Source organism: Bos indicus, chromosome 25, assembly GCF_029378745.1.
Source record: "Bos indicus isolate NIAB-ARS_2022 breed Sahiwal x Tharparkar chromosome 25, NIAB-ARS_B.indTharparkar_mat_pri_1.0, whole genome shotgun sequence".
Classification (NCBI taxonomy): Eukaryota; Metazoa; Chordata; class Mammalia; order Artiodactyla; family Bovidae; genus Bos; species Bos indicus.
Window position 1 is genome coordinate 18169453 of NC_091784.1, and position 27975 is coordinate 18197427.

At 42.2% G+C, this 27975-nt stretch overlaps 1 protein-coding gene and 1 pseudogene across 3 annotated transcripts; one reads left to right on the top strand and one right to left on the bottom strand.

Annotated features, from left to right (window-relative positions):
* Positions 1 to 1912: 1912 nt before the first annotated feature.
* GDE1 (glycerophosphodiester phosphodiesterase 1) lies at positions 1913 to 27729 on the bottom strand. Of its 3 annotated transcripts, XM_019988163.2 has the most exons (7): positions 27321 to 27729; positions 27010 to 27096; positions 11594 to 11769; positions 9728 to 9833; positions 6524 to 6616; positions 3738 to 3949; positions 1913 to 2527 (listed from the first exon to the last, which is right to left on the bottom strand). In XM_019988163.2, the coding sequence occupies exons 1-7, from the start codon at positions 27579 to 27581 to the stop codon at positions 2380 to 2382; spliced, it is 1083 nt and encodes a 360-aa protein (XP_019843722.2). In that variant the 5' UTR covers positions 27582 to 27729; the 3' UTR covers positions 1913 to 2379. The 3 variants fall into 3 exon arrangements, with proteins under 3 accessions (XP_019843722.2, XP_019843723.2, XP_019843724.2); XM_019988164.2 differs by lacking the exon at positions 27010 to 27096 and having other exon boundaries at positions 27321 to 27727; XM_019988165.2 differs by lacking the exon at positions 27010 to 27096 and having other exon boundaries at positions 11594 to 11765; positions 27321 to 27461.
* LOC109578707 (coronin-2A pseudogene) lies at positions 17323 to 18966 on the top strand (annotated as a pseudogene).
* Positions 27730 to 27975: the final 246 nt, after the last annotated feature.

Consider the following 27975-nt stretch of genomic DNA (forward strand, 5'->3'; position numbering starts at 1 on the left):
ACTGCGATAGGCACTGTTGGAGTGCTGGGAATGTTTCTCATGATTGAACTCTTGCTAAGAGCCAGACAGGATGATAAACCTGGGTTTAGAGTGGGGGCTCTGGAATTATATAATCTGAGCCCAAATCCTTTTTCTAGTACTGTTGTATGACTCTAAGCAAGTTACTTAACTTCCTGCACAACAGGATTGTAATGGTACTGACCTCATGGTGTTCTAATAGACACACAGAAAGGATCTGAAATAGTGTCTAGTAGATGGTAAGTCAATAAATCCCAGTCATCAGCACTTTACTTGCACTCTTTAATCACACCTACTCCCTGGCACAGTACTAATACTGCCCCTATTTTAGAGATGAAATTAAGACACTAGCTATGTAACTTGCAGAGGTCATATACCCAGTGACTAGAAATTCAGATTTATCTGAGGCCAAATCCTTTTGTTAATCCCTTTACTAAGCTTTCCAAACTTAACACCTTTCTTCATCAGAATTCTCCATTCTTCAAGGCCCATGAACACCTTAAGTAGGCCTGAAGTGCAATACGGATTCGGGCCAAAGTCAAGACAGGAAACTTTGACTCTCAAAGGGTCTTCACACCACAGAAGCGATGCTGTGAACCCTGTACTGCCCCAAGATAATTCCTTCCCTGTCAGTTGCTGTGTGGTCTCTGCAGGTAGGCCAAAGGGGAAATTCAGCCCACAGATGTCTTCTTTGGCCCCCTTCTCATCACTCCAGTCATAACTTGGCATGTGGATCATGCAGCTTAGATATGTTCCAGTCATTGGATCTTTGTTATTTTAAAATTCAAGAAAAATCATTTGTAAACATCCCAAGTGTGATTTACTGCCCTCCTGCCAACACCAACTATAGCAATCATCAGTCTGCTTCTCACCATCTAGCTGTGTGGGCTGATGGCCTTGCTGCTGCATGTGTGAGGCTGGGGACCCATTAGGATTCAGGAGGGAAGTCATGACGAAGCTGTGGGCCTGTGATCAAGGCTGATGGAGCTGAAAGGGGGGTGGAGTGGGGGACGGAGGTAGAGAGAGAACTTTGCAATTTTCACTCAACTTCATTTTAAATATTGCTACTTAAGTTCACAATGTGACGCCTGGGAGCTCTATGTTATAAAGGTAGACAGAGTGACTGGTTCTCTGAACTGACTGACCTGGATTTGAATAGCAGTTACACCAAGGAATGTGAGATGCGGGTAAGTGCCTCAGTTTTTTAACTTCGTAGTGCCTCAATTTCCTTTTCAGTAAAAAGAGGTTAATCTCTCTTAAGATTTTTGTGAAGGCTAATTAAAATAATGCACATTAAACCACTAAAATTACTCACAAATAATAAGCAAGGAATTTTATCATGAGATCAGGCTCTACGTCACCAGCTGTCATTTCTGGGACCCTTCCCTTCCACAGATTTTACTTTTCTCATCTGTAAAATGAGGCTAAGCCTAGATGTTCCTGAAGTTTCTTCAAGTTCTGTCTGAACAGCTGTTGTAGAGTAGCTTGAAAGGGTACAACTCTGCCCCCTAGTGGTTTGAAGCTCTTATTTCTAGATACCATCAACAATCCCTCAGACTGGTGTCAAGACTTCCCTACCATTTTCATTTTCTTCCCTATCATTTGGCTTCCCTTGTAGCTCAGGCAGTAAAGAATCTACCTGCAATGCAGGAGACCTGGGTTTGATTCCTGGGTTTGGAAGATTCCCTAGAGAAGGAAATGGCAACCCACTCCAGGATTCTTGCCGGGAGCATCCCACGGACAGAGGAGCCATAGGGTTCCAATAGTCTGAGAAGACTCAGCAACTGAACAACAATGTCTCATCAGCAGCCCTGGTCACTGGACTGACAATAGCAGCTCCCCTAAATTTTCCAGGTCAGGATATGATGCTTGGTACACGGTTTTCCCTTAGTGCTCCTTTTAATGATTTTATTAGTATGGTCACAAGTTTGATGTCTACAGTACATTGATAATGTAGCTAGATACAAACATCTTAAATAAGCAAATTACATAAGTGTGTCAAGTTTTAAAATGTCTACTCCGAGTGATCATGCATTTCCCATGCATTTGCATCTGCACCCCCAAATTGCACAATACAATCTGTGCTTATCTTCACTGGGTCTTGAAGTGTGCCTCCTCTAAGTCAGGGCAGGAGTGTTGTGCCTTTTGCAGACCCAGACTTTGAAGAGCATCACTTTTGAACTCAGGCATTCCATGGAGCACGGTGGCTACACTGGGTTTTGCTTTGGTTCAGGTGAAAACCCAGTTACGACTATTGCTTATGTGAGCCACCCGATCCCTCAAGGGCTTGGGCTTGTTGATATCCCTGCGTGAGGCCCACAGACAGTTTCTGTAACTGTGTTTCCTCCCTGCGGGGGAAGTCTAGAATTCAGGTGTGCAGTCTTCCAACATGCTGTCAGTGATATAGCTGGAACCAAGATGAGATTCGTAGTAATTTTTTTCATCAAAAGTATTAACAGTCCAAGCAACAACCTGAATGCCTTTAGCTGACCACTTCTTCACATAGTCCCTGGAGAAAGAGGAAAAATCAACCATTAGAATAATGCCAACTGTCTCAGAAATCTCTAATGGTCTCTAAGTATGATGTTCACGGAGGACTAACAGCACCCAGGAGCCTCTTAACCGGCCTCTGCACTGCAGCCAGACTGTTCCAAGCCCAGCATGAGCGCCTCCCCAACACTGCCGCAGCTTTAAACACTTCAGCCACCTCCTAAAAACAATTCCTTGAGGCCACGTGCCCCTACTGGAGGCTGTAAGCAGTGGCCTAGCCCCACCTGTTTCTTTGGCCTCATCTTACGCCACATTCCCTCTTTCTTTTCTGTGTGTGAACTGATTTTTCATGCAATTCCTTGCAAACAACAGGCTCTTTCCTGTCACAACACTTTGGCATGTGTTTTCCTCTGACTTGGATCTCGACCCCTACCCTCCTCAATTCCCTTCAGATCTTAGCTTAGTTGTTTAGCTGTTACTTCCGTAGGGATGTTTTCCCTGACTCCTTTACTAGGAGAAATTGAACAGTATACATGTACTCGTTTCTCCTATATAGCATTTATCTTAGCTGTAATTTAATATTTATTGGGTCGCTTTTTGATTAGCATCTCTCTTTTCCTCTTGACTATAAACTCCATGAGGGCAGGCCATGGCTTCCTTTTTTTCACCACAGCCATCATCAGCTTCTTAATACAGGACCTTGTAATACCATAGGCATACACCAAATATCTACTGAACTGAATGCATGCATGCCTGAAATAATATAAAACTTAAAAACTATAACCACCTGAAATACACAGCCGTAAAATTGCCAAAACAGATTCAGAGAATGCTGACAGTTTAGGGAATGGCAAGTTTCTCAGAAGCAATGAAGTGGAGCCTGTAGGAAAGCTAGGAGATGAGGCAGGCGCCCACAAGACGTCTTCCCTGGATCCTGTGTTGGTTTTTAAAGGCAGCCAATCACAAGGAAATACAATTTCTCTGTTTCTGTTGTCAGAGTTTGACACTACTTCTTTAAAATGCGCTAAAAAACAAGAATAATTGATCAGTATCTTTTGGAGACAGTGAAATAGGCCTGAACTCTTTCCACCTAAGCAGCTATTAGCATTCCAAATTAATAAAGGCATGGCTTGCTCTGTGGGTGGGAACCAATGCAGGTGTCCACTGTTAATCCTCCAAGAAGAACATTCAGGAAATTTGTCAGGAGAAGATAAAATCTTCCAACTTACGGGGATATAAAGTCCTTTTGTGCGAGGAAAGCTGAAACTCCACACAGGTACCACAAGATATTATGCATACTCCAATCGAGCAAAATGTCCAAGGCCACAAACATGGACTGTTTCCAGAAAGATTCAAAGCGTGGTTTCCCATCTCCTGTGTGGCTAAGGCTCCAGGGTCTATGAATTAAAGCCGTTACTACATTCTGATCTGTTTGTCTCATCTGAAAAGAAATTTGGGGAAAGAAAGCCATCATCACATCTTAACTCTAATACCTCTCATTTGCTCTTTAGATTTAGCCAATGTACTCATTCTGAACGAGGAGGTCACGGGTGGTATGCTGCCCCCATGTCTACTAAATACTCTATCATACATCCTTTGAGAAAATAATGTGTGAGATGTAAAGACGTAAATATACAATATAGACAAGAACACTTCCTCCACAATCCTAAAAGAATTGCAATCCTATCTTTAAAATGAGAACATTACAATTTCAGGGTCAAATTTTAACAATGTCACAAAGAGTAACTTTTAATTGGATATGGATTTAAATTATGGCTAGAGATAATCAGAATGCAATTAGGATGAAACCATGACCATGTCAAGATGGGCTGGTTAGTTTTTGATCCTTTTTAGAGAAAATGGCTAAAAAAAGGTGTGGGGTTGGGGAAACTGGCTGAGAGAAGAGAAAAGAGAGCAGTGGGGATAGGGATGAAGACAAAGCAATGGGATGCAGTAGAATTCTTTAGTCTGTGCTCTATGCTGCTCTGGAAAACGTATCACACATTTTAAAGGTCTGCGGTTAAGGAAGTTTGGGAAACGCCGATTCAAATGTCTGAAAGCCCCATTACACTATTCATCTCAATGACACTGTATCTCAGTAGGCGCCACCCTTACTGTAAAATTTTAAATATATGCTATGTTGGCCATTGTTGAGGAACCAACTCTTTGTTTTGGAAACTGGTGAACAAAGGGCAAAATTAAGCATTTATTTGCTACTGAGGAGCTAAATCATAGATGAGAGTGCCTTTCTACAGAAGAATTCTACCTAGCTAATGTGCTTAGTTGCTCAGCCGTGTCTGACTCTTTACGACCCTGTGGACTGTATGTAGCCTGCCAGGCTCCTCTGTCCATGGGGATTCTCCAGGCAAGAATACTGAAGTGGGCTGCCATGCCCTCCTCCAGGGGATCTTCACAATCCAGGGATTGAACCCAGGTCTTCCACATTGCAGGCGCCACCAGGGAAGCCCATGAATACTGGAGTGGGTAGTCTATCCATTCTCCAGGGTATCTTCCCGACACAGGAATCGAACGGGGGTCTCCTGCATTGCAGGCAGATTCTTTACCAGCTGAGCTAACAGGGAAGCCCCTAATCTAGCTATACATGAAGAATATATGACAGACTTAAAATACTGATATTTTACAACTGCTAGTAAATTGCCAGAACTGGCCACTGGCATCAACAGCAGCTGCTGACAACACAAGTCAGTAAGACATTATGTACCTCCTGATGGAAAAAGACCCTCATTTAAGAAATTACCTTGCCAAGAATAATTAAACCTAATCTGATTTATAGCCATCACTACCAACTTAAAGGAAATATACAGAGGAGACAATGTGTTCAATTGTATCATGGCATAATTAGCAAAATTCAGACTTTGGTAAATAAACTCTACAAAACAGTCTGGTTTCTGCAACAAATATATCATGGGGGCGGGGGGGATAAAATTTACAGGTTTTAAGATTTAAATTCTAACATGAAGTTCTTATTTGGGTCCTGATTCAAATTAATAATTTGTAAAAAAAAAACAAAACAAAATAAAAAACTATGATATTTGTGAGACAAATGAAAATTTATACATTGGATATCTGATGATCTTAAGTACTTCCTGTTAATGGTTTTAGATGGGATAATGATATTGTGATTATGTTTTTTAAAGATATTTAATACAATTTTTATGGATGAAATGTCTGGAATCTGCTTCCAAATAACACTGGGGATAAATGGGATTATGGATGAAACAAGGATTATTATTAAGGGAGGGCTCGCTCTACCATCTACATATTTCAAATTAAGGCATCTTTTAAATTGTCTAAGTAATTGACTTATTTTTTAAAAAGGTCTATTCTGCTGTTACTTAGTAAGATGCAGAGATATATAATTCTTTCTGTTCTGAGAATGCTTATCAAAGTAATCTGAATGAGTTATAAACATAAAGTGAAAGTGAAGTCACTCAGTCGTGTCTGACTCTTTGCGACCTCATGGACTGTAGCCCACCAGGCTCCTCCATCCATGGGATTCTCCAGGCAAGAGTACTGGAGTGGGCTGCCATTCCCTTCTCCAGGGGATCTTCCCGATCCAAGGATCGAACCCAGGTCTCCCACATTGCAGGTAGACACTTTAACCTCTGAGCCACCAGGGAAGCCCTTATAAACATAAACACACACACACACACACACACAGAAGTCGCTCAGTCGAGACCGACTCTTTGCGACCCCATGGATTGTAGCCCACCAGGCTCCTCGGTCCATGGGATTTTCCAGGCATGAATACTGGAGTGGGTTGCCATTTCCTTCTCCATATAAACATAAAAGGAGGAGCTAAAAAGGAATCAAGGTACCTTAAAATGGGGTCCAAGTACCCTCCCCTTCCCAAATTTTTGTTACTTTAAAAGAGGGGTTTCTTTAATTGATTCAGTTCACTTTAATAGGCATCTATCTTATACTTATTTAGTCCACTGCTATTATCACCACCAACTAACAAAATATTACATACAACAAAAACCCAGAATTTTACCTTATAGATAACTTCTGGCAAGAAAGAGCAGACGATACTATTATTGTATAGTTTAGGAAATTCCATGTATACTTTTTTTAGAGCATCAGTAGCCTGTAAAACAGAGAGATTCATGTATTTAAAATCTATTACAATGTAGTCCCAGCCAGTAGCTACTGTATTATTAAGTACAACTCTATTAACTACATCAGAAGTTTACTAATATATGGGGATGTTCAAAGGAGTATTGGTAGGTTGCATTATCCACTAGGATGCATTTTAAACTCATACCAGCAGATAAGTAAGCAGCTGGGGTACTGCTGCTTTACTATTTTGTTGAGAGGCTCACCTCCTTCTGTCATACTTTGGAAAACTATGGCAGACTACAGGCCAGTGGAGGCTGCAAGCAAAATTTTAAAAGTCTTTTCCTTATATCCCAGTTTAGCCACTAGGAAAGGTCCTTTTATTCCTACAACTCTATCACGCTCTGCCTTTCCTGGCTGAAGCAGGAGTCAACCAATCTGGGAACTAGAAAGGATAGATTTTCTCAGTCCACAGAGAGAGGAAACGTCTGAGAGGAAATGTCACCCATCACCAGCATGGAGGGAGAAGCAATGGGACAGGGAGAAACTGGGGAGAGCTGGAAGTCTTCCAACTCCTCCCAGGATGAGCAGAAGTTTCTTTTTGTAGCAGTCCAGCTACTAAATGACAAGAAATGACACAAGTAAAATACTGGCATTGTGTAACCTTTATTGAATTAAGAGATCTGGCCATGGAACAACCGTAGCAGCTAACAACAGAGGTGTCCAGATGTTAAGTGGACTGTAATGTTGTTACATCGTAATTGTTGAAATACCCCTAAGTTTTGGAAAATCACATTTAACCTATAACCAAATATAAGCAATGAAATGCAATAAAAAAATAAGAAAGAAATTATTCATGTCATGCTTCCCCTCACTAATACCACAAAGTGCTAGAGAGTTGAGGTCATTTTCAACCAACACGCACTGTGTGTGATGTTTCATCTAGATTCTTTATCTAATTCTCATAATGACCTTACATGGTCATTTCTTATGTTGTTCCCTCTTTGCCCACCAGGAAATTGAACCCGATCAAGGTTAACATTACACTGTAGGAAGCGACAGTTTAGTCATATCTCCATCGCCCGTGATCTCGCTCCTGCACTGCATCTCCAACTGGCTGCTGACACCTGTTGCTTTATATTCCCGTCTTGGTGAATCAGATCACTATGTTCTATCCAAAGCTGCCCAAACCATCTATGAACACCCAGCCAGAAAGCTCAAATGGCAATACCTGGATTAAAAGACAAAATTTCTTCTCCTCCCTCATCTTAGTCTAAGAAAATAAGCAAGGTCAGTACACTGTGGGTGAAACGTAGGGCCTATCAGGGTTTCCAAACGTGGGCCATATCATCAATAAAACCTAAGGTGCCCATTAAAAATAATACATGTTCCTTGAGCCCACAACCTGAGCCATTTTTAGGATTTAATCTCTGAGTGGGATGGCCTAGGAATTTGTATTTTCAATATGTATTCCTGGTGATTCGGATGCAGACTGACTGAAAAACCTAGATATAGAGAACCATCAGTTTACCAAAATAATAAATTAGCCAGAGCACCCTTCTCCTCTTTCTTCAAAAATGGGAGTTTATTGTACTTAAGTTAGAAGTTTATATTTCAGGTTTTAACAATTATTTTCAGTCTTAAACAAAAATTGTTTTCAACATTTTTTATTTTTAATAAAAGTTGGTATCATTAGAACTCTCCAGGATTTTACAGGCAAGGATAATGGAGTAGGTTGCCATTTCCTTCTCCAGGGGATCTTCCTGACCCAGTGATCAAACCTGTGTCTCCTGCTTTGGCAGGTGGATTCTTTACCACTGAGCCACCTGGGAAGCCCCTAGTTGGTCGTAACTGATCATAATCATCACTGGGGGAAAATACCCCAGAATAAATGCAGAAAAATGTATTTGTCCTTGAAAAGTTAAGAGAACAAACATAATATGAACCATATTTTCCCACTGATTTCCACTGCAATAATGTGTTTTTATGTATAAAAGTATATGTTCTAAAAGTTATGCAAATCTCATTTGAAATGTAATATCATATTTAAAAAAATTATAGTAAATAAGTACAACTATTCAAGTCACAGAATAAAAAACTGTATGTAAGGGGGACTTCCCTGGTGGTCCAGAGGTTAAGACCGCCTGTCAATGCAGGGGACATAGTCCACCATCTTCCCTGGCCCAAGAAGATCCCACAGGCTACTGAGCAACTAAGCCTGTGCACCTAGAACCTGTGCTCTGCAGCGAGAGAAGCCACTGCAATGAGAAGTCCGAGTACCGCAATGAAGAGTAGCCCCTGCTCGCTGCAACTAGAGAAAGCCTGTACGCAGTAACGAAGACCGAGTACAGCCAATTAAAAAAAAAAAAAAACTATACATAAGGGACAGAAATCATACAAAAGGGGCAAATCTTTGTAGAAGATAAATATCCTCTTAGCTATCAGAAGCTTTAAATACAGGAGCTTTCTTTAAATTCAGTCCACAGCTCTCTATCTAAGACTCTTATTAGCCAGATCCAACTGGTCTCGTGTTCAACTTCTGAAATTCTTTTTATGAGGTTACTGCTAAGTTGCTTCAGTCGTGTCTGACTCTGTGCGACCCCGTAGATGGCAGCCCACCAGGCTCCCCCGTCCCTGGGATTCTCCAGGCAAGAACACTGGAGTGGGTTGCCATTTCCTTCTCCAATACATGAAAGTGAAAAGTGCAAGTGAAGTCGCTCAGTCGTGTCCGACCCTTAGCGACCCCATGGACTGCAGCCTACCAGGCTCCTCCATCCATGGTATTTTCCAGGCAAGAGTACTGGAGTGGGGTGCCATTGCCTTCTTGCCTCTTTACTATTTATTTAATATCTTTGGTGAATGTTTTATCCAAGTAAGAGAAACCTGACTCTTCCAATTCATGCTAGTTGTTGAGTATGAGGAATTAAACAGTTCCATCAAAGTTTAAAAAGTTAAAAGATTCCATACTTTACTGCTTCCTTGAAGATGTGGATTTTTGCTTTGTAAACTTGCATTACGCAAATAGAATTTGTAAAAATAATTTAAGAAGAAAATATAAATAAGAAAATATACAATTAATTTTCAAACAGACTAGCAAATAAAGAGGTATTTTCAAAAGAGAAGCCTATGGAATAAACTGTACCTTATATGCATGGCCCTTGACATCAAAGAAGATTGTGAGGTTATGGTTTAGGCACTCTGCAACGGCTTCTCTTAGGGTAGGGATCTTTTCATTAGGGAAATCATTCCTACAAGAGAGGGTAAAGGAATAGTACAATGTAGGAAAAAAGAAAAGATAAAAATTAAATGAAACAGACATCTGACAAATGTCTCCCAACCAAAGGAAGAGTGTTTTCACCAACTTCCTTTCTCTAACCACCCCAAAGTCCAAGGACAATTTACGATATCTTAAACCAAATTAAAGATATGCTAGGCCAAAGATCAGCAACAATAAAAATCATTCACTTTTCAGGCATTCACTGGATTTGTAATTAGTAACTTTAAAGGTCAGAGTATATGCCATCTTTGGAGAACTCAGACTTAATTTTAAGATTGTGACTTCCCCAATAGAGTCTTAGGCAGGAGAAATTCCTAGCAATACATATACATCTGTTAACTGTATTGTTGTACATTTAAGTGCAACTTTAAAAAATAATTTTCTAATACATAATTCTTAAAAGAAAAGGAAATTAAGTGCCTGACACACAAGAAACCAGCTTTTCTCACATAATGAAATTTCAGTCTACATGATTTAACGTATGCTAATTCAACCACATTATTCCAGCGTTAAGATCTTGGTTTTAAAAAAGATAAAGATAACTTATCTAAGCATTTTTGCTTTAAGTGTTGACTTTGAACTTTACATCTTAATAGCTGCTGCTGCTGCTGCTAAGTTGCTTCAGTCATGTCCGACTCTGTGCCACCCCAGAGACGGCAGCCCACCAGGCTCCCCCGTCCCTGGGATTTTCCAGGCAAGAACACTAGAGTGGGTTGCCATTTCCTTCTCCAATGCATGAAAGGGAGAAGTGAAAGTGAAGTTGCTCAGTTGTGTCCGACTCTTAGCGACCCCACGGACTGCAGCCCACCAGGCTCCTCTGTCCATGGGATTTTCCAGGCAAGAGTACTGGAGTGGGGTGCCATTGCCTTCTCCACATCTTAATAGCTACATCACTGTAATATGGAAACCAGCCTTTCCCTCCCCTTTGGCAGAGCCATCAAGTAACTGTACTAGTAGACAGCAATTTCAGCAGCCCTGACTCAGAACTTTCAAATGTTATCTCCTTTCTAAAGTATGACTTCCTTTGGCTGACTTTTCCTTTCAGTTCCAAGGAAAACAAAGTCCAAGCCATCTTGTGGGGAGGACTATAACTTAATCACTGGGTCAAATAAATTGACCAGAGAACTGATATAACATGAATTACAGTAAGAACACATTTTTCAGTATTACAAAGACAAGAGGAGAGGGATTTAAATAGTCACATTACAAAGTATATTATCCAGTATACCAATTCCAAGGTTTTTATATAGCTGTTAATGGTGGGATGGGCATGGGTTCTGTGGTCATATACATTTGAGAAACACTAAATTAAAGGTAAGAATTGACTGACAGGGATACACTGACAGATGTATCCCTAAGGGAAACATCTAAAGTATTTGATCTTATTTGATCATAGAACCCTTTTCTTCTGGAACATCTTACAGAACTAGCTCTGATATACATACATACACACACACATATATAAATTTATGACAGTACAAAGTAATTGCCATGTTAGAGTATTGTCTTGAGAACAATTCTGAATCAAATCTGGCCTCAGTGGGAAAAGATGAATAACATCTTATTTCTGTTGTTCCTGGCACGTGCTTGTTACTTGGGAAACCTGTATATAGTAGAAAACAAAACATAACAAAACAACGCTTCCTGGAGCAGAATCAGAAGGTGCCAGTGTCTTTATGTGATCTCCAACACAAGCTGAAAGATATGTTTAGGCGACAGTACACCACTTACCTTAATCTGTGATTTGCTGCAGGATTAAGCTTCCTAATTTGTTCAAATGTCAAATCACACAATCGACCGGTGCCGTCAGTCGTCCTATCTACTGTGCTATCGTGCATTAAGACAGGAATCCCGTCAGCAGTAAACTCAAGGTCCAGTTCCACGCCTGCTGCTCCGTTCTTAGCTGCCTTAACAAAAACACCGACGATTTTACTGTCAAGTGGCCACAGGCGTCATTTTGCAATCTAAGCACTCAAGATGACCGTCAGGGCTGGCTGAGCAGACTGTTTCCTTTACTGATTCTAGTCCCTTCCTATACCAAATAGCAACCCACCCTGTTTTTTTCATGGATGTTAACCTTACTTCAATACAAGTAAGGTTAGGTGGTGCTAGTGGTAAAGAACCCGGCTGTCAAGGCAGGAGACTTAAAGACCAGTCTGGGTCAGGAAGATCCCCTGTAGGAGGGTATGGCAACCCACTCCGGTATTCTACCCAAAGGCTCTCAAGGACAGAGGAGCCTGGCGGGCTACAGTCCATGGGTCACACAGAGTCGGACACGACTTAATGACTTAGTACGGCACAGCACACGTTAAAAATGTCAATGTAAGTAATCCATAAAAACTTTGACTTCCCCACTTTTCTCATACTCAGACTGGCAAATGGGGAGAGTTTTGGAATTTGTTTTCTCTGCTTGCTTTAACTATATGGGCCATTAATGGCTTACAATTACAAATATTTAGTCAAATTTCACTGTTTACCCACACTCTCTGGTATAGACTCTCTGATGATTCCTCTGTGTTTGTTGATTAGTTGGCTACTGCTTTTTTCTTGGTCCATCCTCTAGAGCAGAAACACCTAGCCTGCTTCTAGGAGACACTACATTTGTTAATGTGAGCAGCACTGGCTGTTGGCCAACAAGTTGGTGAGCCAATAAGGCACAGAAGAATTTATCTAAAAATAGAACACGAACATAAAGTTTGAGGGGCCACGCTCCTCTGAGACGCACTGTCCAACATTTGCTTCCTTGGCTTCTTTGAGACAATGAAGATATGAAATGTTCAGTATGATGAAGACCTTAAAGTTAAAATAAATTTCTGTAACTATGCAAAAACATGGAGTAACTTTTTTTAATTAGGCAAAAAAGACTAAATGGATATTAAAATTTTGCCATATTTGCTTCAACCTCTTCTGCCCTAAAACAATAATATGTATTATTTTTAGTCACTATTCTAACTGCTTTAAATGTATTAACTCATTTGCTCATCACAACCCTTTAGAAGGTACTATTAACAGGTTATTTAACTTATACACAGAGTACATCAATGCGCAGTGCTGGACTGGATGAAGCACAAACAGGAATCAAGACCGCCGGGAGAAGCATCAGTAACCTCAGATATGCGATGACACCCTTATGGCGTTAACTGAAGATGAACTAAAGAACCTCTTGATGAAAGTGAAAGAGGAGAGTGAAAAAGCTGGCTTAAAACTCAACATTCAAGAAACTAAGATCATGGCATCCGGTCCCATCACTTCATGGCAAAGACGGGGAAACAATGGAAACAGTGATAGACTTTACTTTCTTGGGCTTCAAAATCACTGCAGATGGTGACTGCAGCCATGAAATTAAAAGATGCTTGCTCCTTGGAAGAAAAGCTATGACAAACCTAGACAGCATATTAAAAAGCAGAGACATTACTATGCTGACAAAGGTCCGTATAGTCAAAGCTATGGTTTTTCCAGTAGCCATGTATGGATATGAGAGTTGGACCATAAAGAAAGCTAAGCGCTGAAGAAGTGATGCTTTTGAACTGTGGTGTTGGAGAAGACTCTTGAGAGTCCCTCGGACTGCAAGGAGATCCAACCAGTCAATCCTAAAGGAAATCAACCCTGAATATTCACTGGAAGGATTGATGCTGAAGCTGAAACTTCAATACCTTAGCCACCTGATGCAAAGAACTGACCAACTGGAAAAGACCCTGATGCTGGGAAAGACTGAACGCAGGAGGAGAAGGGGACGACAGAGGATGAGATGGTTGGAGACCATCACTTGGTGGACATGAGTTTGCACAAGCTCTGGGAATTGCTAATGGACAAGGAAGCGTGGCGTGCTGCAATCCGTGGGGTCGCAAAGAGTCAGACACGACTGAGCAACTGAACTGATTAATAGGCTCATTTTCAGATGAGGAAAACTGACAGATATTAAGAAACTTGCTCTGGGTTACACAAACAAGGATGTGGTAGAGGCTGCACTTTCTTTCTTTTGAAAAAATATTTATTTACTTATTTGACTCCACCAGGTCTTAGGTGTGGCACATGGAATCTTCATCTTCACTGTGGCAATGTTAACTCTTAGCTGTGAGGCATGTGGGATCTAGTTTCCTGACCAAGGATTGAACCTGAGCCCCTTGAATTGGGAGCATGGAATCTTAACCACTGGACTACCAGCAAAGTCCCGAGGCTACACTCTTAACCACATGACCTTACTATCATACTACAGATACAACTAGGCAACCCACTCAAGTACTCTCGCCTGGAAAATCCCATGGACAGAGGAGCCTGGTAGCTACAGTCCATGGGGTCACAAAGAGTCGGATACGACTGAGTGACTTCACTTTCACAGCTAAATTTCTACCCTCTTTTTCTCAAAAGGTAACTGCCAAGTGGATGTGCATTATTTCCATATCAATCCCTTATAGGTCTTTATATATTTACTACACACTTAAGTATAAATAAAAATATATGGCGCTGCAGTAGTGCATAGTAGACGTTCAATAAATATTAGCTATGGTTATGATGTTCTTTTTAATGACTATAGTTGTAATACAGTCAAATTTATTATGTCCTTTATAGGTGGAGATTTGTCTATTTTACTTAAATCCTTTCTTACTTAACCTCACTTATAAAGATAAATAACTGTTTTTTTTTTTAGGCTTCAAAGGTTGATTTTCACATATATTACTAAGTTTTCCCACTCTAAAAATTCCAATCCCAACACTAACTGGCTATGTCATCTAATTACTTACATTACTCTGGCCTGTTTCATCATTTTCATGATGATGCTTTTCTAAGGATCTTAAGAGTTGTTCTGAGAATTTAGAAATAATGCATGTAAATAACCAAGCTTGGTGCCTGGCTCAGAGACAGCACTCGATAAAAGCTATTATGACTAGAAAAACACTTATGCCTCAGCGAAAAAGTCATTATTTAAGATGTAATGCTTCAGTTCAGTTCAGTTCAGTCGCTCAGTCGTGTCTGACTCTTTGCGACCCCAAGAATCACAGCACGCCAGGCCTCCCTGTCCATCACCAACTCCCGGAGTTCACTCAAACTCACGTCAATTGAGTCAGTGATGCCATCCAGACATCTCATCCTCTGTCATCCCCTTTTCCTCCTGCCCCCAATTCCTCCCAGCATCAGAGTCTTTTCCAATGAGTCAGCTCTTCGCATCAGGTGGCCAAAGTACTGGAGTTTCGCTTTAGCATCATTCCTTCCAAAGAAATCTCAAGGCTGATTTCCTTTAGAATGGACTGGTTGGATCTCCCTGCAGTCCAAGGGACTCTCAAGAGTCTTCTCCAACACCACAGTTCAAAATTCTTCTGCGCTCAGCTTTCTTCACAGTCCAACTCTCACATCCACACATGACCACTGGAAAAACCATAGCCTTGACTAGACGGACCTTTGTTAGCAAAGTAATGTCTCTGCTTTTCAATATGCTATCTAGGTTGGTCATAACTTTCCTTCCAAGGAGTAAGCGTCTTTTAATTTCATGGCTGCAGTCACCATCTGCAGTGATTTTGGAGCCCCCCAAAATAAAGTCTGACACTGTTTCCACTGTTTCCCCACCAACTGTACACTAATTAAAGGTACATCTTTTTATAAAAGTGTACCTTTTCTAAGTTAAAGATATTTATTATGCACTGGTAAATCAACACTGGTTACATATTTTATAACATAAAACAAGAACACATTTCCAGTATTCACAGTGCATCTCTCTCACTGTAACACAAATGTTAACCTCATTCTTTGAGGCTAGTAATTAGGTTCAATTATACTTTTATTCATTACGGGCATTTTTATTTGGCTACCACACAAAAAATAACAATGGTGAGAGACTAGTACAGTGTAGTATAGTAACTGATAAATAACCATATAATACAAATTCTTGTATTTTAGCAATAACAATTAATAATAGAATAGTATAGCACAGTATAGTAACAGAAATCAGATCAATGATTGCCTTAGGGCAGAGGCAGGAGTCGAGGTTGACTCCAAAGAGAACACATATGGACATTCTAGGGTGATGGAAATGAACCGAAGTGGTGCCTGCCCAGCTATATGTTTATCAGAAGTCATAGAAGTGTATACTGAAATATACCTTTAATTGTATATAAATTATGCTTGGACCAAACTGACTTTAAAGTATCTGCTTTAATAAAGTCATTGTATCTATTTATTGACCATGCCGTGCAGCTTGTGGGATCTTAGTTCCCCAACGTCCTGTGTTGGAAGCCTGAAGTCTTAACCACTGGACTGCCAAGGAAGTTCCAGTCATCAATATTCATATGGCTTTTGAGATACTATTCACATACCATAAAATTAATCCATTTAAAGTATACAATTCAATTTTTTAAAGCATATTTGCAATTGTGCCACCATCACCACAATGAATTTCCAAACTTCCTCATCACCCCTGCTAAAAAATAAACCATACCCATTAGCAGTCAGTCCCTACTTCCCTCTCCAACCCTCCCAGTCCCTGGCAACTACTAATCTACTTCTCTCTCTGTGGCTTTGCCTACTCTAGACATTTTCTAAATATAGAATTCTAAAATATGCAATATTCTGTGACTAGGTTCTTATACTTAGCATACTGTTTTCAAGGTTCATTAATGTTATAAGTGTATGAGGACTTCATTCCTTTTCCCTGTGAAACAATATTCCATTGTGTGGATACAGCACATTTTATTCACCCTTTCATCAGCTGATGGACATTTCTGTTGTTTCCATTTTTTTGCTATTATGAATAATGCTGTGAACATTTTTTGTGTGTGTGAACATTCTTGTATGTAAAAATGTACGCACATTTTTACACGGTGCATGTTTTCAACTCTTTTGAATATATACCTAGGAGTGGGACCGCTGCTTCATATGGTAATTCTATACTTAACTTTCTGAGGAACTGCCAGACTAGTTTCCCATCATCAGTGTATGAAGGTTCCAACTTCTCCATAATCTTGTCAATACTTCTAGTCTTTTTGCTTATACCTGTCCTAGTAGGTATGACAGGGAAAGGTACACCCAACTAAATGCAGAGTTCCAGAGAATAGCAAGGAGACACAAGAAGGCATTCTTCCATGAACGATGTAAAGAAAGACAGGAAAACAACAGAAGGGGAAACACCAGAGATTTCTTCAAGAAAACTGGAAAAATCCAAGGAGTATTTCATCCAAAGATGGGCACAATAAAGGACAGAAACAGTCAAGACCTAACAGAAGCAGATGAGACCAAGAAGAAATGGAAAGAATACAAAGAAGAACTGTACAAAAAAGATCGTAATGACCCAGATAACCACGATGGTGTGGTCACTCACCCAGAGCCACACATCCTGGAGCATGAAGTCAAGCGGGCCTGAGGAAGCACTGCTGCCAATAAAGCTAGTGGAGGTGATGGGATTCCAGCAGAGCTATTTAAAATCCTAAAAGATGGGAGTGGCAGCTGTGAGACACTGGAGCGACTTTAAGATGTCACAGCACCCCCAGTACCGGAGCTCCAAGTTCCGCCACATCTTTGGCAAACCAGCCAACAAGAACTGCTACGACTCTGTGCCCATCACCCACAGCGTCCCAGACAATCATTTCTGTGCTGTGAACCCCAATTTCATTGCAGTCGTGACTGAGTGTACTGGTGGGGGTGCCTTCCTCGTCATCCCCTTGCACCGGACAGGAAAGTTGGACCCTGACTACCTGAAGGTCTGCGGGCACAGAGGGAATGTCTTAGATGTCAGATGGAACCCTTTCAATGATTTTGAGATCACCTCCTGTTCTGAAGATGCCACGACTAAAATCTGGGGCATCTCCAAATGGCTGCTGACCAAGAACCTCACAGCCTTCAGGAAGGAGCTGGTGGGCCATGCCTGCAGAGAGGGCCTGGTGGAGTGGCACCCCATGGCTACCAACATCCTCTTCAGCTCTGGCTACGACTACAAGATGATGGTCTGGAACCTGGATTCAAAGAAGTCTGTAATCATGAGCCCCATGAAGACAATTAACTGTCACCAAGACGTGATCCTCTCCATGTCCTTCAACACTAATGGCAGCCTGCTGGCCACTGCCTATAAAGACAGCAAGATTCGGGTTCAGGACCCCCGAGCAGGGGCCATCCTCCAGGAAGCCAACTATAAAGGGCACCGGGCCAACAAAGTGCTCTTTCTGGGGAACCTGAAGAAGCTGCTGTCCACAGGCACATCCCGAGGGAGTAACCGGCAGATGGCCCGATGGGACCAGGACGACCTCTCTGTGCCTGTCACAGAAGAGGACCTCGACGGCTCCTCGGCCGCGCTGTTTCCCTTCTATGACGCGGACACCAACATGCTCTAGGTGGTGGGTAAGGGAGAGAGAAACATCCGCTACTATGAGATCAGTGCCAACAAACCTCACCTGAACTACCCAATGGAATACCACTCCATAACCCACAGAAGGGGGTCGGGGTTGTGCCAAAGAGAGGTCTCGACGTGTCCTCCTGTGAGATCTTCCGTTTCTACAAGCTGATCACAACCAAAAGCCTCATCGAGCCCGGATCCATGATTGTATGCAGGCAGTCAGAATCCTACCAAGAGGACATCTACCCGCCTACGGCCAGTGCCCAGCCCTCTCTGACAGCCCAGGAGTGGCTCAGCGGGATGAATAGAACCCGTCCTGATGTCCCTTAGGCCTGGTGCAGAGCTGATGAGCCCACAGCCTCTGCCCTCAGAGAGACCCCTCTCTGTCCCCATGGCCCCCACCTCGCCTCTTCAACCAGACAGAAAGGCTGGTTGCAGAGGATGGCCGGAGGCCCTTCTCCCTGCTAGAGGAGAAGGTGCCAAGGTGGGCGGCAGAACACACACTGGAGAAGAAAACCTGGCTCACAGATGGCTTTGACATCTTCGAATGCCCCCCACCAGAGACAGAGAACGGGCTGCTGCAGATATTCTATTGGCTTTAAGATGAGATCCAAAGGCTCTGGAAGCTGCTGACACAGGACAAGGTCCAGGCCAAACAGCTGGAACTGGAGATCAGAAACTTGTGGGTGAGCTCACAGAGGCTCTGAGCAGAGTCCTCTGCCCTCCTCACCCTCAGGGACACCAATTGGTTCCATGGGGAGGTCCAGAACCAAACCACAGGTCCTCTGAGAACACCTACTGTTTCTATAATTTTTTACTAGAAATGAAACTCTTGGTCACTGAAAGATTCCAGTGGGACCTGCTGCTGATTTTCCATTTGCCTTCTTGAAACAATGGTGTCTGAACTGACTCTCTTTAGATGATACCTGGTAGCTCAGATGGTAAAGCGTCTGCTTACAATGTGGAAGACCCGGGTTCAATCCCTGGGTTTGGAAGATCTGCTGGAGAAGGAAATGGCAACCCACTCCAGTACTCTTGCCTGGAAAATCCCATGGACAGAGGAGGGTGGTAGGCTACAGTCCATGGGGTCACAAAGAATCGGACACGACTGAGCAACGTCACTCACTCACTCACTCACTGCCTTCGGTTTACTTGTTTTGAACGGTCCACGATAACTTCTGAAGGGGAAGACAATACTGTAGAAAGTTAGAGCTGGAAGGACCTAGGGGGTGAAGCCGCCTCTGGTTTTCAAGTTGTGGTTCACAGCAAGGCGGGGTGGGGAAGGTTAAGCCAGGAGGGCTGTTTTGTAATATTGGCTTCTATGAATACATAATTCTGCTACTACAAATTAGAAGTTTGCAAAGCAAATAAATAAATAAATAATCCTAAAAGATGATGCTATTAAAGTGCTGCACTCAATATGTTAGCAAATTTGGAAAACCCAGTAGTGGCCACAGGACAGGAAAAGGTCAGTTTTCAATCCAATTCCAAAGAAAGGCAAAGCCAAAGAATGTTCAAATTACCCTACAATTGCACTCATTTCACATGCTAGCAAGATTATGCTTAAAATCTTTCAAGTTAGGCTTCAGCAGTATGTGGACAGAGAACTTCCAGATATACACTCCGGATTTAGAAAACGCAGAGGAACCAGAAGTCAAGTTGCTGACATCCGCTGGGTCACTGAAAAAGCAAGGGAGTTCCAAAAAAACATCTACTCTTGCTTCACTGACTACACTCAAGCCTTTGACTGTGTGGATCACAGCAAACTGGAAAATTTTTGAAGAGACGGGAATACCAGACCACCTTACCTGCCCCCTGAGAATTCTGTATGCAGGTCAGGAAGCAACAGTTAGAACTGGACATGGAACAACAAACTGGTTCCAAATAGGGAAAGGAGTACATCAAGGCTGTATATTGTACAGCCTTATTATTTAACTTATTTAAATAATATATAACTTATTTAACTTATTTATAAATAAGTTATTATTTATAAATAAGTTTAAATAACATATAACTTATTTAACTTATGTGCAGAGTATATAAGTTAAATCATGAGAAATGCTGGGCTGGAAGAAGCACAAGCTGGAATCAAGATTGCTGGGAGAAATATCAATAACCTTGGATATGCAGATGACACCACTCTAATGGCAGAAAGTGAAGAGGAACTAAAGAGCCTCTTGATGAAAGTGAAAGGGGAGAGTGAAAAGTCTGGCTTAAAACTCAGTATTAAAAAAACTAAGATCATGGCATCAGGTCCCATCACTTCATGACAAATAGAAGGGGAAAAGGTGGAAGCAGCGACAAATTTCCTCTTCTTGAGCTCTAAAATCACTGCGGATGGTGACTGTAGACAGGAAGTTAGAAGACGATTGCTTCTTGGCAAGAAAGCTATGACAGACCCAGACAGTGTGTTAATAAAAAGCAAAGGCATCACTTTGCCAACAAAGGTCCGTATAGTCAAGGCTATGGTCTTTCCAGGAGTCACGTATGGATGCGAGAGCTGGGTCATAAAGAAGGCAGAGCACCGAAGATGCTTTCGAACTGTGGTGCTGGAGAAGACACTTGAGAGTCCCTTGGACAGCAAGGAGATCAAACCAGTTGATCTTAAAGGAAATCAACCCTGAATACTCACTGGAAGGAGATACTGAAGCTGAAACTCCAGTATTTTGGTCATCTGACACGAACAGCTGACTCACTGAAAAAGACCCTGATGCTGGCAAAGACTGATGGCAGAAGGAAGAGAGGGCAACAGGGGATGAGATGGTTGGATGGCATCACCGATTCAATGGCCATCTCCAGATGGTGAGGGACAGAGAAGCCTGGTATGCTGCAGTCCATGGGGCCACAAAGAGTTGGACATGACTTGGCGACTGAACGACAACAAAGGGTGTGTGAAGTAGTATTTCACTGTGGTTTTGATTTGCATTTTTCTGATGGCTGACTCTGTTGATTATCTTTTTTGATGGGCTACTTGTATACCACAATTCTTCCAACAAATGTCAATATTTATCGAGTGCCTACTACGTATCAGGCACTGTTCTAGGTAGTGAGATTGGTGAGCAATGAAAAAAAGGAACATGGATCTTACATTTTAGTGGGGAGAAAGAGATTATCAACATGTTACATGTCCTATGGTAGTGATAAAAGTTTGAAGAAGAAAATGGAGGGTAATGTGAGAGTTAAGGCAGGCAGGAGTCACTAGACAAGACAATCAGGGAAGGCCTGTTTAATATGGTATCTGAGAACAAGACAGAAAGCCCAGAGATAAACCCACACACCTATAGGCATCTTATCTTTGACAAAGGAGGCGAGAACATACAATGGGGCAAAGACAGTCTCTTCTATAAGTGGTACTGGGAAAACTAGACAGCTACATGCAAAAGAATGAAACTAGATAAATCAAAATGGATTAAAGACCTAAATGTATGATCAGAGACTATAAAACTCACAGGCAAAACATTCTATGACATAAATAACAGCAGGATCTTCTATGATCCACCTTCTATAGTAATGGAAATAAAAACAGAAATAAACAGGTGGGACCTAGTGAAACTTAAAAGCTTTTACACAGCAAAGGAAACTATAAACAAGGTGAAAAGACAATCCTCAGAATGAGAAAAAATAACAGCAAATGAAACAACTGACAAAGGATTAATTTCCAAAACAGACAAGCAGCTCATGCAACTCAATACCAGAAAAACAACCCAATCAAAAACGGGCAAAGGCCCTAAACAGACATTTCTCCAGAGAAGACGAACTGCTGGCAATTAAACACAAGAAAAGATGCTGAACATCACTCACTATTAGAGAAATGCAAATCAAAACTACAATGAGACATCACCTTCCATGTTCAGAATGGCCATCATCAAAAAACTCTACAAACAATAAATGCTGGAGAGGGTGTGGAGATAAGGGAACTCTCTTGCACTACTGGTGGGAAATGTAAACTGATTACAGCCAAAATGGAAGACAGCATGGAGATTCCTTAAAAAAACTAGGAATAAAACTACTATATGACCCAATTATCCCACTACTGGGCCTATTCCCTGAGAAAACCATAACTGAAAAAAATACATGTACCCCAAACTTCACTGCAGTACTATTTACTAGGAGTACTAGGACACAGAAGCAACCTAGATGTCCACTGACAGATGAACGGATAAAGAAGCTGTGGTAGATATATACAATGGACTACTGCTAAGCCAGAAAAGAAATGATGTGAGTCAGTGCTAATGAGGTGGATGAACCTAGAGCCTGTTATACAAAATGAAGCTGTTACAGAAACTGTGGTGGCGGAAAGAGACAAGTGGCACTTGGAGATGAAGAACAGGGTTTATTCAGCACCAGTGCGGGCTCAGCAGTCACCTCTAAACTCCCCCCACCCCCGCCTGCTCCCCTGTTCCCCCCAACCCTGGGCTCCACCCCAGGCAGAAGCAATGGGCAAGCAAGATTACAGAAGTAGAGGTGGTGAGTGGTGAGCAAAAGCTGTTTAAGCAAGATAACAGGCAGAAGGCAGAAAGTTGTTAGTCTCGATGGGGGTTGGTATTCCAGTTGAGGGTTCCCACCTCAAACCAAGTCAGAAAGAGAAAAGCAAATATCATATATTAATATATATATATATGTGGAAACTAGAAAAATGGTACAGATGAACCTATTTGCAGGGCAGCAATGGAGATGCAGACACAGAGAAGAGACTTATGGACACTCTGGGTAGTTGGGGAAAGGAAGAGGGTGGGATGAATGGAGAGAGTAGCATGGAAATATATACACTCCCATATGTAAAATCGATAGCCAATGGGAATTTGCTGTATGACTCTGGAACTCCAACCAGGGCTCTGTGACAACCTAGAGGGGTGGGATGGGATGGGAGGTGGGAGGGATGTTCAAGAGGGAGGGGACATGTGTATACCTATGGTTGATTCATGTTGATGTATGGCAGAAACTCACACAATATTGTAAAGCAATTATCCTTCAATTAAAAATAGATAAATTAAGAAAAAAAAGAATATGACATCTGAGCTGAGACTTTAGTGATAAAAGTCAACAATACAAAGATCCAGGAAAAGTTTTCTAAGTAAAAGAAATAGCGAGTATGATACAAACGCCACAAGGTAGAAAGGAGCCACAAAGTACCGACTGCCTACAGGGATCTGTTCCTCTTCTTCTTCCCTGCTATTACCAATCCCTCCTCGGGTGTGTGTGCGCGCGTGTGGGAGACAGAAAGACTGACAGAGAGTGACTGACTTCTGGAAAGACTTATGCAAGAGGGAGTGCAGTCTTTTCTTGAGGTCAGATGGTGATCCATAAGAATATGAGGCCTGGGGTTACAATGGTCACCTGGCAACTATCAATACAATGAGGGCTATCAATATAGTACAAATATGCTACAGGTGGCAGAGCAGACAGAGCTAGAAACTGAGTCCTCCACAATCACAAACTGCACAGCTGAATAAACCATCCTAGAAGTTCTCTCTCCCAGACGTACCTCTTATGGAATAAAGTCCGCTTATTGTTTGAAATATTTGAAGTTAGACTTTCTATTGCATGAAGCTAAAAGCATCATTAATAAACACCCAAGGTAGTTTAACCAGAAAGGTCCGAAATATAAAGTTGTTTTGATTTTACCTAAGTGCAATAGAAAGACAACTGGAGGGTTTCCAAAACTGGCAGGATTTAACTTGAATTATACTTTTAAAGCTTCACTCTGGTCCCTCTGTGGAGACTCAACTGCAGGTTTAATTTCATGCTTCAGTCACTGGTTGTAATTGTGAATCTTTCTGGAATGCATTCATTTCACCTCTCTCAAGTTTCTCCTTCTCTAGCTATTCTATAACCTACCAGAAATTCTACCACTGTCAAAATGTCTTCCCTGAATTTTTACATATTGGAATGTTTAATATAAATTATGAGCTGCAAACAAGCACAGGGAGGAAGAACAGGACAAAAAACAACCCTGAAGGGAATAAACTACATACTTCTTTTGAAGTCAAGAGGGATGTCTTCTGCAGTCTGTAGTAGCTGTCTTCAGCAGCTAAATTCTATCGCGGCTAAACTGTTCACTGACAATGACCTCAAGCTAAGTGACATCTCATTTCCTCTTAAACCAGGAATCAGCTTGGAACAATGTTATTTAATTATAATTACATAAAGACATGTTCAACCTAAACACATAAGGTATGAATGGAATTTAGCTGTAATTCCCTTGCAACACAACAGGATATGACACCCTATCCATGTATGTGTATTTTGCATACACATATTTCCACATTTAATATGGTTTATATTTAGTTGACATGTTCCTGGCCAAACCATGACATCCATTGGTAAATACTTATGAATACCTTCTGTGCTCAACTAACACTGAGTTATACTTTAAGGCATGGACATGAACTTGGGCAAACTCCGGGAGATGGTGAGGGACAGGGAAGCCTAGTGTGCTGTAGTCCATGGGGTTGTGAAGAGTCAGCTATGACTTGGTGACTGAACAACAACATACTTTAAGGCAATTTACATAAAGGTAAGTTGAAATGAAAGCCTGTAACAATTAATTTTTTTTCTATAGTAATTATTCCTTTTCATGACAATTTTATCTGTGTAGTTATGTTACTTCATCCAACCTTTCAGTTTGTTTAGAATGAGAAATACATCCTTCACCATCTTTAGACTTATTTTTGAAATTTATTTCAATTGGAGAATAATTACTTTACAATATTGTGATGGTTTTTGCCATACATTAGCATGAACTGGCCACAGGTACACATGTGTCCCCTCCCTGCTGAACGCCCATCCCACCTCACTCCCCACCTCATCCTTACAGGTTGTTAGAGCTCTGGCTTTGGGTTCCCTGCATCATACATCAACCTCCCACTGGCCTTCTATTTCACATATGGCAATGTATATGTTTCAATGCTATTTTCTCAAATCATCCACCTTCTCCTTCTCCTTCTCCCACTGTGTCCCAAAATCTGTTCTTTCTTTCTTTATTTTTAATTATTTTTGCTTGTTTTTTTTTTTTATTGTTTTAGTTTGTTATGTTTTTATACTTATTTTTAAGCAGAATGCTGAAAGAGCTGCTCTGTCTCCCTTCTGTCACAAAGAACTAAAGGCAAAGAAGCATAAAAGACACAACTTGGTTTATAAACAGATGCCCTTCACCAAATTAAAACTGCCTTCTGACCCTCTTCCTTCTTCAGACTTAAAACTTTTTACCTTTACTCTGTCTTTAGATTCTTGGCCCAAAGAGCTAACATTTGTGGAATCTTATCTTGGGCCGAGCACTTTATGTCGACTACTTTACTGAATCACAACTGATTAGGCGGATATTAACATCATTCCCACTTGACAAATGAGGAAACTAAGGTCAGAGCTAGGATCAGAGTTAGGCAAGGTATGCTATGCTTGCTACATCCTACCCGTGACTCTGACTGGGACACAGAGCACTTAAGCAACTCGCTCACCACACAAAACTGTCTGTCCCCTAGCTGGACAAAGAAAGGTCAGTCCAAATTCAACATCCTGGAACATGGATATTCTAATCTACAACAAAGAGCACTGGGGCTTGGAATCAGAAGGTGATACCACGCAGGGCCCTGTGGAGCTCGTGGGCACAAAGACTTATCTGAGTCCCCCCACTTCTTGTAATCCAGGAAACAGCTTTCAGTCTGCCTCCGTGACCTTCCCTGAGTTCCAAAGGGCAGATTCAAGCAGTTGTTAATCAGGGAAGGGAGTGGATGTGAGACCAGGGGGAAACAGTCAAGAGAAGTCTTGGGGCAAGGTCCTGTTTCCCTATCAACAGATAAATACAGCAGTATCTTTGAGCTATTTACAGGTACTGAAACCCCCTCCAGGTGGGAGCATTTATGATTAATGACAGTATGCTGCCCAGAAGCATGTAGACCCCAGACCAGTTGGACCTGAAGGTTGAAGATGTTGACTCCCACTTACCTCACCACCAACCCATCAGAAGAATGTCCACGAGCTGATCATGCCCTCTTTGAACAATTACTATAAAACTTCTCACTATCTTCCCAAAGTGGGGACACATGGTTTTGAGGGCATTAGCCCACTATGGCTCCCTTTCTCTTTCTACTTCACCCAAAACTCTGCCTCTGAGATTTCACTTGGCACCGGTGTATAGAGAAGCTGAGCTAACAGAATCAAAGGCTGAATTCGAGAAAGAGCTGTGTGTGTTTGAGCCAGTTTTCCTGACTCAATGTTAAAATGTTTCAGAGAAATGAGAGGATCAGATATATTTTCACAGATGCAATAGTGCCTAGACAACTGCAAAGCTCTCTTACTAAGCAAGCTATCATTATGATGAAGTCTGGAGACTGCCAAGAGAAAAGGAGAGGCAGAAATCATCAGGTGTCCTGCTGCCAGGGTTGTCTGACCATGGGGATCCTGATAAGGAGACGACCTGGATACTTTGGAGGACAAATAAAGACAGCCCCTGTGAAAGTGATCCACTTAGAATATATAAGCTAACCACTGACCAAGACTCTCCTTAACCAGGCCAGATTTCCTGCTTCATTCACACACCAGCCTCTGTTTAGCCCCTTGAAGTTAGGCCATATACTATTCTGTTCCCTAAGGATCCCAACATCATTCCCACCTCAGTACCTTTGCACTTGCTGTTTCCATTTCCTGGAGCACTTTTCCCCCAGATTCATGGGTGGCTCTTCATAATTACAGTTTCAGTTCAAAGGTCACTTTCCAACAGGATTTCTGTCTACAGTAGCCTGACTTCTCCATCTAGTCATTCCTTATTGCGCTAGCCTACTTCTTCATTGCACTCATTGCTCTCTTAAAAGTACCTCATTTATGTACTTACTTGTTTAAGGCCTGTCTCCCCTACTCCAACGCCAAGCTCTGTGAAAGCAGGGACCCCTTCTGTCTTGTTCATGACCATCCTCAGTACCTGGCATATAGCAAATACACAGGTATTTGCAGTGTTCCATAAATACTTGGAAGTCCGGAGATTTTCCGGCATTCAGAAGGATTGATGGCCACTTGAACGTATTCTTTGTGGACGAATGGGGAATGCTAAGACCATCATGAAGAGGCTGGGGAACCTTCGGAAAGGCAGGCAAAAAGTCCAAGCTCCCAGGAGGGGCGCAGGGGAGGGAGGCGTGGGGGACTCACCTGCCGAATGGCCGCCAGCGTGTTCTCGGGAGCGTCGTGGCTGCCTCCCCGGTGGGCGATAGCGGAAACGCGGTCCCGGGGCTTGAGCACCTGCATAGCCCTGCGGGAGGGCACTGGCTCAAAGCTGAAGAGGCGCAACAGGAGGTAGAGGCTGCCAGTGAAGAGGCAGGCATTGAAGGGACTGCGCGTTAGCAGCAGCAGCACCAGCAGCAGGAAGGAGAAGGGGCCCATGAGGCCCCCCTGTTCCTCCCACAGCCACATGCCGGCGCCCGCACCGGCACAGATGGGAGGCCCGGACCCGCCGGGCTCCCAGGACAGGAGAACGAGAAACTAAGACGAGAGCCCAAAGCGCCGGCTGCAGCCAGCACCCTTTGAGTGGACCAGCGCCGCACAATGGCGGCGGCCGCTACTTCCGGAGAAGGACACCGAGGCCCAGCCAATCAGGGCCGAGGATATCCAGAGCTCTGGGCGGAGCCGCTGCCACGGCAACGGAGGCGAGCTCAGTCTCCCGGCTGGCATTCCAAAGTGGCTTGGGGTTAATCTGCAGTCCGGACTTTTATCAAGGCTTTCAAACTCTAGAAAGAAGGGGAGGGATATAAGAGCAGTCTTAAGGTCGTAAGATTAGAAAAGATCTTAATGACTCCATTTTGCCATC